The 17,776-nt window shown below is 53.2% G+C and overlaps 3 protein-coding genes across 12 annotated transcripts in view; 2 read left to right on the top strand and 1 right to left on the bottom strand.

Annotated features, from left to right (window-relative positions):
* The window catches only part of KYAT1 (kynurenine aminotransferase 1), a 28,737-nt gene extending 25,286 nt beyond the window's left edge, over positions 1–3,451 (top strand). For all 7 annotated transcript variants that reach the window (XM_031677638.2, XM_072960238.1, XM_015240273.3 and 4 more), the window contains 7 exons: positions 943–1,063; positions 1,403–1,479; positions 1,607–1,696; positions 1,803–1,989; positions 2,069–2,148; positions 2,704–2,790; positions 2,885–3,451. In XM_031677638.2, coding sequence (XP_031533498.2) covers positions 943–1,063; positions 1,403–1,479; positions 1,607–1,696; positions 1,803–1,989; positions 2,069–2,148; positions 2,704–2,790; positions 2,885–2,950 — 708 coding nt within the window. In that variant the 3' untranslated portion in view covers positions 2,951–3,451. The remainder of the gene's footprint in view (positions 1–942; positions 1,064–1,402; positions 1,480–1,606; positions 1,697–1,802; positions 1,990–2,068; positions 2,149–2,703; positions 2,791–2,884) is intronic.
* A 3,096-nt stretch (positions 3,452–6,547) lies between these two features.
* On the top strand, positions 6,548–14,337 carry SPOUT1 (SPOUT domain containing methyltransferase 1). Of its 4 annotated transcripts, none has more exons than XM_031677633.2 (13): positions 6,548–6,628; positions 7,270–7,315; positions 7,635–7,760; positions 9,021–9,180; positions 9,410–9,499; positions 9,612–9,661; positions 9,890–10,020; positions 11,123–11,195; positions 11,303–11,401; positions 12,223–12,325; positions 12,491–12,638; positions 12,762–12,955; positions 13,561–14,337. In XM_031677633.2, the coding sequence occupies exons 1-13, from the start codon at positions 6,593–6,595 to the stop codon at positions 13,667–13,669; spliced, it is 1,365 nt and encodes a 454-aa protein (XP_031533493.1). In that variant the 5' UTR covers positions 6,548–6,592; the 3' UTR covers positions 13,670–14,337. The 4 variants fall into 4 exon arrangements, with proteins under 4 accessions (XP_031533493.1, XP_006205508.1, XP_031533495.1 ...); XM_072960239.1 differs by having other exon boundaries at positions 6,569–6,851; XM_006205446.4 differs by lacking the exon at positions 12,762–12,955.
* Positions 13,720–17,681, bottom strand: ENDOG (endonuclease G). The gene is made up of 3 exons (XM_006205445.3): positions 16,421–17,681; positions 15,162–15,271; positions 13,720–14,068 (listed from the first exon to the last, which is right to left on the bottom strand). Exons 1-3 carry the CDS (start codon positions 16,928–16,930, stop codon positions 13,786–13,788), a joined length of 903 nt encoding a protein of 300 aa, XP_006205507.2. The 5' UTR covers positions 16,931–17,681; the 3' UTR covers positions 13,720–13,785.
* Positions 17,682–17,776: the final 95 nt, after the last annotated feature.

Genomic DNA, 17,776 nt, shown 5'->3' with positions numbered 1-17,776 from the left:
TTGGCTCATGTCCTTGCTCTGTTACTCATGTACTACCTTGGGACCTCAGTTTCTTCATCTGTGAAGTGGGTGGGCTCCCTGCGATAAACACTGAGGAATGAGGCTCCCAGGGGTCCCAGGGACAGGGGCAGGGATCCCCGGGGAAGGTATCAGGGCTAGGGTAGTGGAGTGGGCTGGGTGCCTCTGTTACTTCCCCATGATCCTGGGACAGTGACTTCACCTCTCCAGGGTTTTCTCATCTGTACAGTGGGAACATGACAGAATTGATATAAGGAAGACCCAGGCTTCCACTCGTGTTTCTCCTTTCCTCCCTCAGTCACAAGGCTTCTGACACTAAATATGTAGGTTTTTTCCCACGCCAAGCAGTTCTCAGTGAGACCAGCTGGGTGTCCCACAGTTTAACTCAATTTAATTCAATTCCGACACTCTCTTCCTGGAGATGGCGTCGGATCCCACAGGTGAAGGGCTCAGTCCTACCCCACCTCAGACTCCAATCACAAGTCCAGGTTATCCCCTGTGCTTCTGACCTGTGGCTGTACATCTGAGGTGCCCACAACCCTCCTCAGATTCAATTAATTTGCTGGAGTGGCTCACAGAACTCAGTACCTCCATTAACTGTTACTGTAACAGTAACCCTGTTTTTTTTTAATGGAGGTACTGGGGATTGAACCCAGGACCTCGTGAATGCTAAGCATGAGCTCTACCACTGAGCTATACCCCCACCCACCCCCGCTTAGGAATTTACAAGGGTTTTAGGAGTTCTGTGCCAGGAACTGGGGCAGAGACCAATATATATATTTTTCTGTTACCTCACAACTGACCTCACAGGGTTACTGTTGGAGGGGTACAATAGAATTGGGCAGAAAAGCCCATAGCACTGGCTCTGGCTGTGTCCTTTCATCTCTCTGAGCAGGTCTCTCTGTTTGGGGATGGTCCCTGCAGGTGTTCTCCAGGGCAGAACTGGAGCTGGTGGCCAGCCTGTGCCAGCAGCATGACGTGGTATGCATCACGGACGAGGTCTACCAGTGGCTAGTCTACGATGGGTACCAGCACATCAGCATTGGTGAGCCGAGGCAGCCAGGGTGCCCCATTCCCCTGGACACTTGTGGCCCAACCTGGGAGTCGGCGCAGGTCTGGTGATTAGGACCAAGGGGCCTGGACCCACACAGGTCAGGGGACCTGGGGCAGTGACCTCACCTCTCTGAGAACCGGGGAAGACAATGGCACTTACCTCCCAGTGTTGTCATGAGGATGAGCTGAAATAAGTCCTGTAGATAGCTTAGTACAGAGGGGAGTCCAGAATGTTGAGAGCAGGAGTGCCTGCTGGGGCCCAGCCACCACCCTTCCCCCTACCCCTACCCCTACCCCCATCTCAGCAACCACTCTCTTTGGCCTTGGGCAGCCAGCCTCCCTGGCATGTGGGAACGCACCCTGACCATTGGCAGCGCTGGCAAGACTTTTAGTGTCACAGGCTGGAAGGTGAGTCAACGAGGGTGGGGGTGACCCCTCCCACTATGATCCTTGGCAGGAGAGGTTGGCCTAGGAATCCAGAAGGGGTTTGGCCAGGCACTGAAGGGCTCACCCCCAACCTGTGTTCCTGGTCCAGGTGGGCTGGGTCCTGGGCCCGGACAGTCTCCTGAAGCACCTGCGCACTGTGCACCAGAACTCCGTCTATCACTGTCCGACGCAGGGCCAGGTGAGGAGGGGCGGGCCCACACCACAGGGGGAGGGGGCGGGACAACAAGGGACCCAGGCTGGCTCCAGGGTCAGGTCACACCCTTTTGTTCCTTTCCCCTCCCTAGGCCGCAGTAGCCCAGAGCTTGGAGCGGGAGCAGATGCTCTTTGGCCAGCCCAGCAGCTACTTTGCGCAGCTCCCTCAGGCCATACAGCACAACCGGGACCACATGATACGAAGCCTGCAATCGGTGGGCCTGAGGCCTGTGATCCCCCAGGGCAGCTACTTCCTCATCACAGACATCTCAGACTTCAGTGAGTGAGACTGGCCTGGCTGGACTGGGTTTCGGGGCCTGGAGGCTGCCCAGGGCTCAGTTTGGCCTCTGTCCCCCAGAGAGCAAGATGCCGGACTTGCCCGGAGCTGCGGATGAGCCCTATGACAGACGCTTTGTCAAGTGGATGATCAAGAACAAGGTAGGCTGAGCCTCTGCCAGGGCCACGTTTTATGTATATTTTACAGGCTGTGCACCAGTAAGGGTTTCCAACGTGGGGGGCTGATGCACCAAACCCAGCCCAGCCTCTGCCGTGAGCCATGGTACAGGGTTGCATCCATTTCAAGGAATGGGGGAGCCTGTTTCTAATCTGCTCAAAGATACTTTGTGGGCTGGTAGGAATTCCTGCCCTCTGGGGCCTCAGTCTTTCCATCTGTACAGGGAGGAGCTGACCCATTAGTTCTGAGGTCCATCCAGCTCTGAACTATGATTCTAAGACATATTTCTTCTCTGGCTCTTCCCTGACCTGCCACATGATCTCCCCTCTCGGCCTCCCTCTCCCCTCTGTACGTAAGGAGAGACTTGGAATGATGCTCTGCGATGCTTTTCCTCTGACCTTGACACAGAAGTGGGAGATGCGGCATTGAAGCTGTCTTTCCTTCTGCCACCCCATGAGGGAGCCTCTCTGTCCCTCAGAGCCCCTCGAGGCCTGCTGGGCTGTGGGGCCCTGTTGAGACTTGGGCTTACTCCTTCCCAGGGCTTAGTGGCCATCCCGGTCTCCGTCTTCTACAGTGTGCCGCACCAGAAGCTCTTTGACCACTATATCCGCTTCTGTTTCATGAAGGTAGGGGACAAACCTAGGGGAGGGAAGGCCTTCCCAGCTTCCCAAGGTCCCCTAGGGGTTTGAAGACAGAGGTGGGACCAATCTGTTGATGCAGGATGAATCCACGCTCCAGGCCATGGACCAGAAGCTACAGATGTGGAAGGATGAGCTCAGGCCCTGACACCGCCCCCTCGGCCCTGCCCTGCCTGTTCCCTGCAGGCTCTGCAGAGCTATGTCTTTGTCCAGGTTTCAGCCATCCCAGATTAGGAGTAGATGGTGGTGGAGGATCCTTTCTCTGTAACACAGAATGACCCCAGGGAAGAACCCCCTTTTGGTCTAGGGGGAATCAGGAGCACCTCCCCATGGTGCATAGCTATGTTCCTTCTGCAGAGGTGAGGGAGGCCTGACCTGGGCCTCTCCCTGGCCCTCCTTATGCTGGGCTATAGTGTCTTGAGTCCCTTCTAGCCTCCCCAGACTCAACTGGAACTCAACGGGCAGAGCTCAACAGTGTATGGCCTTGGCTCCCAGCCCTGGCCTCAGCCATGCACTGGCCCCTTGACTAGCCTCAGGCTTCCCTTCCTTTCCTTATCGAACCTTGACCTTGGATAAGCTGCCTTTAGGTTTGAGTCCTCAGGACAGTACATTTTGCCCATAATAAAGTTTTAAGTTATTCAGACCCTTATTGGCTGCTTCTTTCTGCTTCATGCCCTGATGCTGATTGCTGACGGGAACCTCCATGAACCTCCATGAACCTCTGAACCTCAGATCCCAGCTTCTTTATACAAATGTGTTTGAGGCCCAGAGAAGGGCAGGGACTTGGGACTTGTCTGAGGTCACTCAGTTAATGATAAAATCAGGCCTAGGGGCTCAGATATGTGTTACTGTTGATGGGTGTGTGTGTGTGTGTGTGAGTGATGGGGGCCTATGATTATTGTGCACCCTTGCATGCTGGGCACTTGGATGCTCGTCATCTCATTAAACAAACAACCCTCTGAGACAGGAATTACTGCCTCCATTTTGCAAGTGAGGAAACCACTTTGGAGGTGAGGTGACATCCGGCTGGCAAAAGGTAGATGTGGGATTTGGTCTCAGGGGTGGGCCTCCCACTGGAAAACAATCAGCAATCAACTCCTGAATTCATTGGGAAGGTGGTGCCAGGGACTTAAAGTTGCATCTGCATAGGAAGTTCATGGGTTTTGCTCAGATTGTATATTTAATTGGGGGAGCTAATGGGAACATATGGTATAATAAAGTATATTTGGTCTTTGCCCCTAATTCCTGGCACAGAGCTCCTAAAACCCTTGGGATTTCCTGAATGATAGTGTCTTTCGTTATTCAAAATGAACCCCTTTGACCAAGTGATCAGAGGGTCAGGACTTTCAGTCCCAACCCCAGACCCCCAGTAGGCGAAAGGGACTGGAAGATGAGTTCAGCCTCATGTTTAATCAACCATGCACATGTAATAAAATTCCACATAAAAACCCTGAGTCAGTAAGACTCAGGGAGCTTCTGGTTGGCGAACACGATGAGATGGTAGGGTGGCCCATCAGGAGAGGGCATGGAATCTCTGCAGCTCCCTCCCCCAAGACCTCACTCTATGTACCTCTTCTGTTTGGCTGTTCCTGAATTGTATCTTTTATAATAAAACTGTAATTGTAAATCTAGCACTTTCCTGAGTACTATGAATCATTTTAGCAAATTGTTGAATCTGAAGGGGGTCATGGAAATGTCAGAATTGTAGTCAGCTAGGTAGAAGTGTGGGTGAACTGGGGACCTCATTTGCTGCTGGCATCTGAATGGGAGGCAGTCTTATGGGACTGAGCCCTTAACCTATGAGGTCTGTGCCAACTTGTCAGAATTAAAGTGTAGGACACCCACTTGGTGTCAGAGAATTCCTGTTAGAACATATTTGGTGTTAATGACAGAGGACACTTTTCCTCCCACCCCTTCCAGACCATAACTTTGTACTCCTACCACCATTCCAAAGTCAAGATTGTGAAACAAAATAACAACTCAGAGGCTCAGGCTTGGAGCCTCTTTGCTATACAACACATAGCCTGATAAGAATAAAGTTCTCCATGGGGGAAACCCACAGATTTCTCCCGTAGAGCACCCTGACCAAAGGTTTCACATCTCATGAACCAATCTAGAATCTGCCCATAACTCAAATTTGTGACTCTACAGAGGTTCCAGATCTTAGACTAGGTAACATCAGCCAACCTGAGATGCATAAATGACTTTGCTTTCTCATTCAGGTAGGGGAGCCAGGGAATGGTGAAATAAACACAACCCCTGTAACATTAACACACATACTGAATTAGAAATTATTCTCTCCTCTGCTAGGTTGTAAACGCCAGATCAGTATGTACTTTTGCTTAACATTGTGTCCCTGGCAGTTAGCAGAGGAAGATTCTGCCTCAGAATAGGCTCTGCTAGATAAATATTTGTTGATTGAATGAATATTGACTCAAATTTATTAGTTAAAAAAGAAAGTGTATCATTTATTTCTGGTGGGAATGCAAAATGGTAAACCACTTTGGAAGACAGTTTCGTAATTTCTTACAAAGCTAAACATAGTCTTACTGTTGGATACAGGAATTGGGCTCCTAACTATTAACCCAAATGAGCTGAAAATTCATGTCCATACAAAAACCTGCACATGAATAGTTATTGAAGTTTTATGCATAATTGCCAAAATACTGGAAGCAGGGGGGAAGGTGTAGCTCAGTGGTAGAGCACATGCTTAGCGTGCTCAAGGTCCTGGGTTCAATCCCCAGGACCTCCATTAAAAATAGATTAATAAAAACCTAATTACCTCCTCCCCCCCCAAAAAAATAATGGAGGCAACTAAATGTTCTTCAGAAGGTGAATGGATAAACACATTGTGGCATATCTGTACAATGAATAGTATCCAGCAATAAAAAGAAACGAGCTATCAAGCCACTAGAAAATATGTAGGAACCTTAAATGCATATTGCTTAATAAAAGAAGGGAGTCTGAAAAGGCTATATGGGCTGATTCCAGCTATATGACATTCTGGAAAAGGCAAAATTATAGGGACAGTAAAAAAGACCAGTGAATACCAGGAACTTGGGGATTGAGGGCAGGTAGTGGAGCACAGAGGATTTTTAGGGCAGTGAATCTATTTTGTATGACACTGTAATGGTAGATACATGACATTATGCATTTGTCAAAACCCATAGAATGTACTACACAAAGAGTGAACTCTAATGTAAACTATAAACAATGTATCAATATTCGTTCATCGATTATACCAAACATACACATTAATGCAACATGTTAACAATAAGGGAAACTGAGAGGGTTATTATATAGGAACGCCCTATATGTTCAATTTTCAGTAAGCCTAAATCTGCTCTAAAAAATAAAGTCTGTTAATTAAAAGGGAGAGTGAATGAAAGAATCTATGACTATACTTCAATAAAAAAATTTAAAAAAAGAATCTATGAAATAGCTGGATTAAATTATTTCCAGCTCTGAATCACATTCCTGCTCTGGGCCTCAAGGTCCCCATGAATAAAACCAAGCTGAGATTTGAGTTTCCTGCTCGCCCGGAGCCGGAGGGCAGCTCTCAAACCGTCCCACTGTTCAGAGAGCAGCACACACCTTGCGTATTTGGACACCCAGGCTGGCAGTGAGCCCCGCCCACCCGCGAGTCCTCCTCGGCCCACGTGCTCTCGGGGCAAGGTGCCTAGGCCACGCCCTCGCGCGCCATTGGCTCTCCGATTGGACGGCTCGGAAGAGGTGCAGCCGGAAGGGGTGAGTCTGATTGGTAGGGCGTGGCGGACTGTGTACGACGAACATGGCGGAGCGCGCGAGGAAGCGGCCCTGTGGCCCGGTAGGTAGAGGAACGTGGGACCCCGGGGTGGGGACAAGAAAAGGAGCCGCGTGGCGAGGGGGTCTGTGGCCGGGCGGGGCCGCGCCTCTCGCTCCCTGCTTCTCACTGATCCGAGGTCGGAATCCCCGAGGTGCCACAAGCCCGTGGCCTCAAGCGCCCCTCTCCGGATGAGAAGCGGAGGTGGTAGCCGCGGCTGTTTGCGCCAGAGCCGGGACTGCGTCGGGTAACCTATTGCCGGAACCCCTTGTGGCGACTCTGGCCGGGACCCGGATTTACGAGGCGGGACCTTGCTCACAATTCCGAGCCCTTTCGTGGCGTATGTCTTCTGACTCCCAAGGCGACAGTGTGCAAGTTGTCTCCCTGAGCCTGTTTCCTCTTCTCTCCAGTGGAAACTTATTCAACAATTTATTGAATGTTTACTATGTGTCAGGCCTGGTCTCAGGCACTGGGGGTACAGCAGGTCTTTGCCCTCCTGACGCTCTTTCTGGGGCAGCAATGTGTGTGTCGGGGGTGGGGGGTTCCCTGGTTTCCTCACCACCCCCACTTAAAGACATGGGACAGCTGTGGAGGAGCAAGTGTGACCCCCTCTCAGGTGTGACTATTCAGCATCACTCCTATTCCTCTTCCCACTCCTGCTCCAGGGTGAACATGGCCAAAGAGTGGAGTGGCGAAAATGGAAACAACAGAGTAAGTAAGGGGCTGGAGGGGGTGCTTACTGGGGAGCTGAGTGTTTGTGCTCACCCTTCTCCTAGGGCACTCCATCAGAACACAACTGAATCTTGGGGAAGAGCCACCAGGTTTGCCCCACTAGGACCAACAGTACCCAAAATGGGGAGGAAGGGGCCAGAAGCCCTGGGAGGCTCTTCTGGCCGCTCTCAGTAGCACTGGAGAGGGAGCCCAGGCTGACCCAGCTTTATGGCAACCTTGACCCTACTGAGAGGGCACCGTCTCCTGGACGGCTTCAAGTCCCTCTTCCCTCCACCAATCGAAATGTCCTCTTATCCAGAAAAAGAGGAGAAAAAGAAGTGGAAGGATCTCAAGATGACGAAAAAACTGGAGCGGCAGCGGGCGCAGGAGGAACAGGCAAAGCGCCAGCAGGAGGAGGAGGCAGCTACACAGAGGGAGGACCAGGGTAAGCAGGCTGAGTCCTGGGCAGGACCAGGAATGTCACAGCTGTAAGGACCCTTAGAGGCCAGTGGGTCCATACTTCTTGTCCTGATGGAGAAACTGAGACTCAAAAAGTGGGAGAGACCCAGAAAACTGAGCTCTAACTTTCTACTAAGGTAGATTTCAATCCTCTGGAGAGTAAGCATCATATATCATCACTTTGTGCCTCCAGAACCTCATCATTGTAATGATAGTTACTTTTCACTTTTTTTATGGAGCACTTTCTGTGTGCTTTCATTTTTCATTTAACTATTTTGATTTCGTAAGAAGAATGTCTTTTTTTTCTCATTAAATAATACAATGCTCAAACAATACAGAAAACGTTGCAGTTAAAGTTTCTCCAGGTGTTGTTAACATTCAGTTATTTACATGTAGAGAAGTAGAGAAATACAGTTTTACAAAAGTGAGACTGCTTTATCCAGGCACTTCTGGACCTGGTTTTTCTCATCCCACATTGTGTCCTGGATGTCCTTCCGTGTCCGTACATCTGGATTTGCCCTAACAAGTTGTATCTTTTCTCCTTGGCCAGACCCAAAGTTCTGGAGGATCAGGGGGCCATATTGTACCCTGTAAGCCCAGTGATTACCAGTGATGATGGTTGACAGTAGGGACAGAAACTGAACATGTCAGCTGTCTCAGACTGGGAAGCCCTTCGTGGGCCTTATGTCACGTGGTTCCCTTTGGACAACTCCGGGAGGGAAGGTGTGTTGGTCCCTCTGAAGCCAAACAGCCTGAACCCACGTCTCAGCTGTCCTGCCTGTTTTGTGATCTTGGGCCACGTGTTTGACCTCTCTGGGCTGTAGGTTCTCCACCTCTCAAGGGGGATCATGGTGGTACCTGATTTCTAGGGTTATTGGTTAAATGTGCACACATAAAAGGCCATAATGATAAATATAAATTCTCATTTTCATCATCATTTGACACCTGGAGAACCGAGGCAGTGAGGGGCAGAGCCAGGCTGAGAATATAGCTCAGTGCCTCTAACTACTCCCTGGCTGGCGTAGTGGTATATCCTGCTCCTGGGAGGCTTGGAGACCACCAAGTCCACTTTCTTTCTGGGGAGACTGAGGCCTAGAGAGGGGAGTTGGATCTATGTTGCTTATCTCAAAACTCCTCCCAGTGGGAAAAGCCTCTAACTCTGGGCCCTGGGATTAGAGGAGTGGAGGGGAGAGATGGCCTTGGCATCTCAGACTGACCATGAACACCCCTGTCCTGTCCTGCCCAGGGCGGCACTACACCCTGAGCGTGGCCCTGCCAGGCTCCATCCTGGACAATGCCCAGTCGCCCGAGCTTCGCACCTACCTGGCCGGCCAGATTGCCAGAGCCTGTGCCATCTTCTGTGTGGATGAGATTGTGGTGTTCGATGAAGAAGGCCAAGATGCCAAGTGAGGGGCCATCCAACAGGGTACCAGGGAGAAGGGAGCGGCTGCCCAGATTGTCTGGGCTTCACTTTTTTCCCTGCCTACTTGCCTGGGCTGAAAATCCTGTCTGACATGGCCCCATCGTAACCCTGCTGGGTTGAGTTACAAAGCAAGGGTGCTGCAGAGGTCATGTTGGGAAGAGGAGCTCTTGAAGGGAACCCAGTAGCCTTTAGCCTTATCTTTCTCTCTCCAGAACTGTGGAGGGGGAATTCAGGGGAGTTGGCAAGAAAGGGCAGGCGTGTGTGCAGCTGGCCCGGATCCTGCAGTACCTGGAGTGTCCACAGTAAGGGAATGAGGGACAGACGTCCCAGGGCATGAGGGAGGGATGGTCGCAGTGCAGGCCACACAGGAAGTGGCCTCCCTGGGAACTTCCTGAGATTGACATCCTCTACTAGGTACCTAAGAAAGGCATTCTTCCCCAAGCATCAGGATCTACAGTTTGCAGGTAAGCCTGGGGGGTGGGGGTGAGACTGACTCCCTATTTCCTGTAGATTATCCCCCAGACCCTGAGAGATCATGGTACAGGCGGGAGAGCAGGCCCAGGCAGGGCAAGGCCTGTGTCTGGGGACGAACAGCAGGTCTGGCAGAGCTAGGACTTGGATCAGGGTTCCCTGCCTCACTCCTGTATGCCTGTGCACCTCCCAGACTCTTTCTGGCCCCTCCCCAACCACAGGGCTCCTGAACCCCTTGGACAGCCCTCACCACATGCGTCAGGATGAGGAATCCGAGTTCCGAGAGGGCGTTGTGGTGGACCGGCCCACACGGCCAGGCCAGGGCTCCTTTGTCAACTGTGGCATGAAGAAGGTAGGAATTGGAGGGTGGGCAGAGACATGCTTCCCAGACATAGCCTGGCTATGGAGGGCAGGCAGGGGCATGTGGGTGGGAAGCCCTGGACCCAGGCATCTCTGCCTGCCCGTCCCTCGTTGGTACAGATTTGGGCCAGAGAAGTTCCTAAAATGGAGCTCAACAGTTAAAGCCAGGAGCAAACTTACTGTTTTCTAAAAAGCAAATCAACAGGAGATAGTCCTTGCGCTAAAACAAACTAAAGCAAAACCCTGCAAAATCAAGTTCAAAATCCCACTGGGGCTGCTCCCATGTGACACTAGGGATCCACTTGCCAAGTCAGAGGCAGAAGCAGTTAAATGTGTGGGGATCCCCTCCCTCTGAAAAAGAACAGACCAGAGGTAGCCAGCGAAAAGCAGACCAGGATGACCCATACCCAGATGAGAGGAGAAACCCTCAAAAGGGCAGAAGGTGCTCCATCCTGAATTCAAAACTAGGGCAAAACGCCAACATCAGCTGTCCTTCATCACAGCTCCCATGTTTTTGGCAGTTGCTTCATGCCAGGCCCTGGGCAGTACATTAATAGCTCTTGTTTATGGGAAGTTTTCTCTGACAGATTAGGAAACTCAGGCTGGGAGAGGTTAAGTGACCACTCAAACTCCTGTAGCTAGTAAGTGGCATAGCCACCAAAATGTGGGACACTGGGGTTTCATTTACTCTGAAATACTTCCTACTCTGTGCCAGGGCTGGACTGATTTATTTAATTTTTTGGAGTGTAGTTGATTTACAATGTTGTGTTAGTTTCTGGTGTACAGCATAATGATTCAGTTATACACGTGGTTTCTAATAACCTATAATGAAAAAGTAAATATGCACACACACACACAAATATATACATACACAGATGTATATATACTATATATACTTACTTTATATATATATATACCGATCATTTTGACCAGTGTCTTGCGGTAGTCATTTTGCAGGAATGGCCTCTTGTGAGCAGGTTTAGCCCAGGTGATGGGGCTGGGGCACAAAGGTGTCCTGGACCCCTCAGGTCCCCCCATGTTTGGGAGAGCAGTCCTGCAGGGAACAGCACCAGTTTCTTCTGGCTTCTCCCCAGGAGGTGAAGATTGACAAGAACTTGGAGCCTGGACTTCGGGTAACAGTGAGACTAGACCAGAAGCAGCTCCCAGGTATCTGAAAGCTTCCCCAGCCTGGCCAGCCTGCGGGCTCCAGACCTCCTTCTGCCACTTCCTTGTCCCCTTATACTGTCTTCACAGACTCTCTGCTTCCCCTCCAGAAAGCAAGACCTATCGTGGAAAAGTCGTGTCGTCGCAGGACCCTCGCACCAAAGCTGGTCTCTACTGGGGCTACACAGTCCGCCTGGCCTCCTGCCTCAGTAAGGACAGCTTCCTCCCGTGAATATCTATCCTCTCTCTATCTGAGGGGCCACAGAGAGCCTTGCTTGACCCAAAAGTCAGACCAGAGTCCTAATTCTACCAACTTGCTGTGTGTCCTTAGGCAAGTGCCTTTCCTTCTCTGGACCTTGGTCTCCCTAAGTGCACTGCCTGGAATGGAATGCTTTTAAGCTATTTTGTGTGTGTGTGTGTGGGAAAGCATCTTGACTGATTTATAATGTCTGCCATGGGGTTGGGAATTGGGGCAATAGGACCACATAAGTCAAAGGTCCACTACTTGTTTTCTTTCCTTTTGTTTTTTCATTGTAAACTCAGACTTTTTCCCCATGTTCTTTATTTTTTTAATGCATGTATTTTATAATATATTTTTAAAATTGAAGTATAGTTGATGTACAGTATTATATGTTACAGGTATATAATGTAGTAATTCATAATTTTTAAAGGTTATACTCCATTTATAGTTATTATAAAATATTGGCTGTATTCCCTTTGTTGTACAATACATTCTTGTAGCTTATTTTATACCTGACATAAACTCAGACTTTTAATAAGTTTAGGAAAAACAGAAGATGGGGTATAATTTGAGTTAACATTTTTACAGCCCATACTGTTGTTGTGTGATAACACTACCTGATAACACTTCTTTGCCCTGCCTGCTCAATTCCTGACTTCCCAGTGAAGGGCTTAGTGTGGATCCCTCACCTCCCTCCCTTACCTCTACCACCACCCTCCCGATACACGCACAGCCAAGCGGCTGTGGCTTGTGGGGAACAGGGCCCCCAGTGAGCTGGCCTCCCCCCAGGTGCTGTGTTTGCTGAGGCCCCCTTCCAGGATGGCTATGACCTGACCATCGGGACATCAGAGCGAGGCTCAGATGTGGCCTCTGCCCAGCTTCCCAACTTCAGGTGGGTGTAGCCGGGAGAGGAGGAATGGAGCAGGGGAGGGACTGGTGGGGGCAAAGCTGTACAGACTGGGCCCCTACTGTGTACAGGGGGTTGCTGAGAGCTCTGGGGGCTGCATTCAGTGGGCCTTGATGGCAGTCAGTGATTCCCAACTCCTGTGGGTGCCAGGCACGCTCTCGTTGTGTTTGGGGGCCTCCAGGGGCTAGAAGCTGGCGTGGATGCTGACCCCAACCTGGAGGTGGCTGAACCCAGTGTCCTCTTCGACCTGTACGTCAACACCTGCCCCAGCCAGGGAAGCCGCACCATCCGCACAGAGGTGAGCCCACCCGCCTCCCACCCCAGGCTAGTTCCCGAGGTTCAGCCAGCAGCCAGGGGATGGAGCCTCGGGGTCTGCCCAAGGAGGGGTTGCAACTCTCTCCCTGTCCCTCACCCCGCCCAGGGCTGTCCTGAGCCTGCCTTCTCTAGAGAGGTCTCACCCCCTCGGCCTCCTACCATGGCAGAATTGCAGCAGGGACGAGTTAAGAGCGAGCTGGGAGTCAAGAATCTTGGGTGCTGGTGTCCGTTCAACTGCTCCCGGACTGGAAGACCCAGGACGACCTTGCCTGCCCCTGCTCTGGGCCCGTTTCCTTGGCTGTATGCTCAGTGTTCGCTTCCCCCTGTGTGGCCGTGGTGGGCAGGGCAGCCCTCCCCACTGGCCTCACTAGCACCTCAGATCCCTGGGGGACAGGATGTAGCCACCTCTGAGAGCCTTCAACCTGGGCCTCCGCTTCTGAGGGCAGCACAGAACACTGTGTCTGTGGGCACTTTGCTGGGGGAAGGCTTCTGCTGGTCTCAAAGGGTAGTGACTGAACAGGTGGACGGCCTCAGTCTCCCTGTGTCCAAGAGCCCTGCCAGGGCCAGGTGCTGCCAGCTCGCCAGCCACAGCCTCCAGCAGCAACCCCTGCTCTCATTCTTCCGATACCTGCACGGAGGGCCCTCCTGCCCGTCACCTCCCGTGCCCCTGCCCCTGGGAGGCAGATCTGATGACCATCCCCATTTTACGGAGGAAGAGACTGAAAAGCAGAGAGGCAGGGCCCTTCCCTGGCAGGGCCTGCAGCTGGCCAGTGACAGATCTGTAGGACGAAGCTGGGTCTGTCCTTAACCTCCTCGGGCCCTGCCAAGGCAGCTACCCCAAGGGGCTGGGAGCTGGGCACGCGCCAGCCTCCCAGGCCCCAGCCTGTGGTGTGTTTCTCTTCCAGGAGGCCATCCTCATCTCCCTGGCTGCCCTGCAGCCTGGTCTCACCCAGGCAGGAGCCCGGCCCAGCTGAAGGTTCTGTCAGGCCAAAGATGGCAAAGGAGCAGCAGTGAAGCCAGAGGTTCCCAGGAGTCACCTGAGACTGATGCAGCCAAGGCTTGTCTCCAAAAATAAACACCTTTAACTTGACCCAGCCCCAACAACCCCACAGTCTGGCTGGGGCTGCCCCTTACTTGCTGCCCGCAGTGATGGCCTTAAGGTTGCTGGTCCGTGCTAGGATATTTGGCACAAAGAGCAGCCCCGAGGCCCGCTCAATGCTCTCGATGGGCACCAGGAAGCGCTCCAGCGGGATTGCCTCATCCACAGGCGCGTTGGGCATCACATAGGAGCGGAGTTCGATCTGCCCGCCTGCTGCCTCCAGGATCAGCACCTTGAAGAAGTGGGTGGGCACCGCCACGTGGTTCTTGCCAATCACCTGGTACTTCACGTAGGACTTCCCGTCAGCCTCCGTCCTGTGGGCAGACCCAGGCACACAAGGCCTTTCAAGGCTTCTTTGGTCGGACACAAGGCCTCCTCCTTCAGGAAGCCTTCCCTGACTCAACCTCCAACTTGGGTCAACCTGCAAGACCACCCGCTCAGCATGAGGCTTCTCTGCCCTGCTTGGCTCCCCCAGGAGGCTGGGAGCTTCCTGCAGGGTAGAGACTCACTCTTACCCTCTTTTCCTCATGTCCAACACTGGGTCAGGCAGAGTGGGTGGTGGCAATAAATGCTGCAGAAGGAATCAAGTCTTCTAAACATCCACATTTATCCATGCAGACCCTTGATTACTGTCCGCCTTTCCCTGTGGAGGGTGCGGACCAAGGGGCAGGGCTGTGACAGCTGGATTCCCAGCACTAGCAGAGGGCCTGGTGCGAAGCAGGTGCCCAGAACACTGAATGCGTGACTTCAGGCTAAGCCCCAGCAGAGCCTACCCCACTATAGCCATAGGAGACACTTGCTAATTAAAGTTTAGCAGGGTCCCAGCCCCCGCCTCAGCAAGCCCACACTGAGCCCTTACTACACTGACATTCACCATCCCACTTTGTCCCTGGAACAACCATGAAGTAGCTAATGGGTATCATCCCCATTTTACAGGGGAGGATGTTGAGGTCATTTGCCCACAGCTCCCAGAGACTAGGTGACTGCCTGGCTTCCATCCCAGGCAGAGCTAGCTCCTTTGCGACAACCTCTTGCCTCACTCATCCCAAAAAAATAAGCGAGCAAGCCCAAAAGAGCGAAGGCTCAGGGAGCTGGAGTTCAAACCCGGGCTCCGGGGGAGCATAGGGGAAGGCTGCTCCAAGCAGAAGAGCCTGGTGCAAGGGTTTCTATCTGGGCAGATCTTGGAGTTAGGTGGATGTAACAAGAGATGACACAGGAGAGTGGAGCAAGGGTAGAATCAGGGCCTGGTGCCCATGGGCCTAGGAGCTGTGGTCTAGGTTGGTAGGTACTCCAAAGGTCTCTTTGGAAGTGGAGTTAGGGGGCTGGAAGCAGAGATGGATAGATATGCTGAGAAACCATATGAGTGGGAGATGCTGGTGTCCCCAGGTCCCCCTGCTCTAGCCTTACCTGGGCAGGAAAAGCGGCCCCGTGCAGACATAGACATTTTGGTAGGTGCGGGTCAGGCTGCGGCTGTACTTTTCCAGGTTGTTCCAGGCATTCTGGTTGAGGTGGGGCACCTGGCAGAAGAGGTGGGCCTCAGTGAGACTAGCTGGGACACTTGTAGCTGTCAGAGGGCTGCCCCAGGCCCTGAGGGGCAGGCACTGGCACCCAGCCAGAAGATTCCAGCAGCAGGGTGGGAGGTGGGGACAAGCTTGCAGACGAAATGGGCAGATGGAAGGAGAGTCAGTGGGCCACACAGTCGTGAGGGTGGAGCCCAGATAGAGCTCAAAGGGTGCTAGCTCGTCCCCATCCGGAATGGGAGAACTAGCATCCCAGGTCTCAAAGCTGTTTCTCAGCTCCGAAGAGCCATATGGAGTAAGGGGGCAAATCTCCTGACTGCAGAGAGAGAAACAGGCCTGCCCTTGCCCCCAAGGGCTGATGGGAAGACCAGCTCTCCCAACCATCCCTCCTTTCCTTTTCCTAGTCTGAACCACATGCAGAGCCCAACTGGGAAGGGCATGAACCTGCTCCTGACTCCATCACTTGAGCTCTCCGGTCCTCAGCACAGGGTCTAGTCAAGTGGGTAGGGAACTGTGCCCCTGAGAGAGCAGAAAGTCAGGTCAGAGACTGGGATCCCATGGGCTTCGATCAGAGCCCGACATCGGTCTCCACGTGGGTGTTAGGCCCTGGTGGGAACAGGACTAGAGGTAGGGCAGCTAGTCCAGGGTGTGCGGTGACTGCTACTAACAGCCGACTGTATGCAGGTATCTTCTTTAACTCCTCCAGACAGACTGCCTGGGTCTCGTCCAACTGTATGACACTGGGCCAGTCACCTGGTCTCTCTGAGACCCACTTCCCTCGTTATAGCTAGTATTTACTGAATGCTTGCCATGGGCCAGGAAGTGTGCTAGGTACTTTTATGTGCATGGTGTCTTCAGTTCCTCAGCGCTACTGCAGGAGATAGGTGAATAACAGTATTATCCCTACAGGCTAGGAAACTGAGGATCAGGAAGGCGCCTGGGGGCCCTCAGTTAAGATCAGAGTGCAGAGGGGTTGCCCAGCGCCCCACTGCTCGGTCCCTCCTGCCTAAGGCCCCGCGGTGTGATGAGCTAGGCGCTTGACCTAGAGCGCGCATTCGGCAGCTTTCCCATTCTGCAGCGGAGCAAACCGAGGCTCAAAGGGGTGGCCTCGCCTTCCGCTGCCGGGGCCGGGGGCAAAGGCGCTACCTGGGGCGCGACGTTGCTCAGGTAGAAGGTGTCGTCCATGGCCTTCTGGCTCCAGCGGTGGTTGGCGGCGGCGGCCAGGTGGCCGCGGTCGAAGCCGCTGCCGCGGTAGTCGGCGTTGGTGGCGCGGTGGTACGCATGCACCGAGTCGTCTTCACGGAAGTCGCAGGAGCGGCGGTCACCGTCGCCGCGGAGCCGCTCGGGCCGCAGCTGCTCGACAACCCAGAGCGCGCCGCGGGTGCGCGGGTCATAACACAGCAGGTACGACTCGCGGCTCTTGATCTGCGCCAGGCCGGGCAGCCCGTACTTGGCCAGCTCGCCCGGGCTGCCGCTCGCCAGGGCCCCGGACACGGCTGGAAGCTCAGCCGCCGCTGCCACGGGCAGCACGGGCAGCCGGCTCAGCAGCCCCGGCGCCTCCGGTGCGTCCGCCCGCCGCCGCCACCGCCAGCCCTCAGCGGCTGCGCCCAGCCCCGCGCCCAGCGCCAGGGTCAAGCCGGCCCGCAGCGCCTGCATGCTCGGGGATTGTGGCCGAAGCGTGGACAGAGGGCAACTGGCTGTGCGGAAAGAACGCCGCGACCTCCGGCGTCCGACTGGTGAGGCTCTTAAAGGGGCCGCGCCGGCCTGCGGGGCCCACGGTGGGGATGGGGCCGGGGCCAGGTGGAGGCGTGAGAAGGCGAAACGTCCGTCCCTTCCACTCACACACGCTCGGAAGTATTTAGGACCCCAATAGTAGAGGTCAGGACCGGACGACTGAACGTCCCCGCGCCCTTTCTATGCCCTTTTAAGATGGGGATCTGAGAAGGCGCGGCATCACCGCCTCGGCTCGTGATTGGCCACCCTCAGGCCCGGCTCCGCCCCGCCGCCTCAGTCTCCATCCAGGGATCTTCCGGTCCGCGCCGGTGTGAAGAGGTCCTACTTGATGATTACAAGTGTCAAATATTCTCTAAAGGGCTTATACTACGACTAGATTTAATCCTCAAGAGCCCGGAAAGGGAGCTCCCAGTTGGCAGAATAAGGTCAAGACCCCAGATCTGTATGACGTCAGTCTAGCCACCTAACCATTACACCGTAAGACAAGGCAAAACTTCTAGGAGATTCGCAAAGATTTTAACACTCAGTGTGAGGACAACGATGCAGGAAGCCCATGCTCTTTAACTGCTGAGTGGGTTCCAGAAACTGGCTGATTCCAGAAAGCAGCTTGGGATAAATGAAAAGCCTTAAAAAGGTTCATACCTTCTAACTCATTCAGAGGACTAAGCTGGGAAATAAACCAGGAATACAAGGGTTTCACATACGAAATCTCCCCCACTGTTCCTTATAATAGAGGCTGGGGACTAAGCAAAATATTGAGAAATAGCG

The sequence above is a fragment of the Vicugna pacos genome, chromosome 4 (genome assembly GCF_048564905.1).
Source record: "Vicugna pacos chromosome 4, VicPac4, whole genome shotgun sequence".
NCBI lineage: Eukaryota > Metazoa > Chordata > Mammalia > Artiodactyla > Camelidae > Vicugna > Vicugna pacos.
Note: the sequence above shows the minus strand (reverse complement) of the source record. Positions and strands in the feature narration are given on the sequence as shown.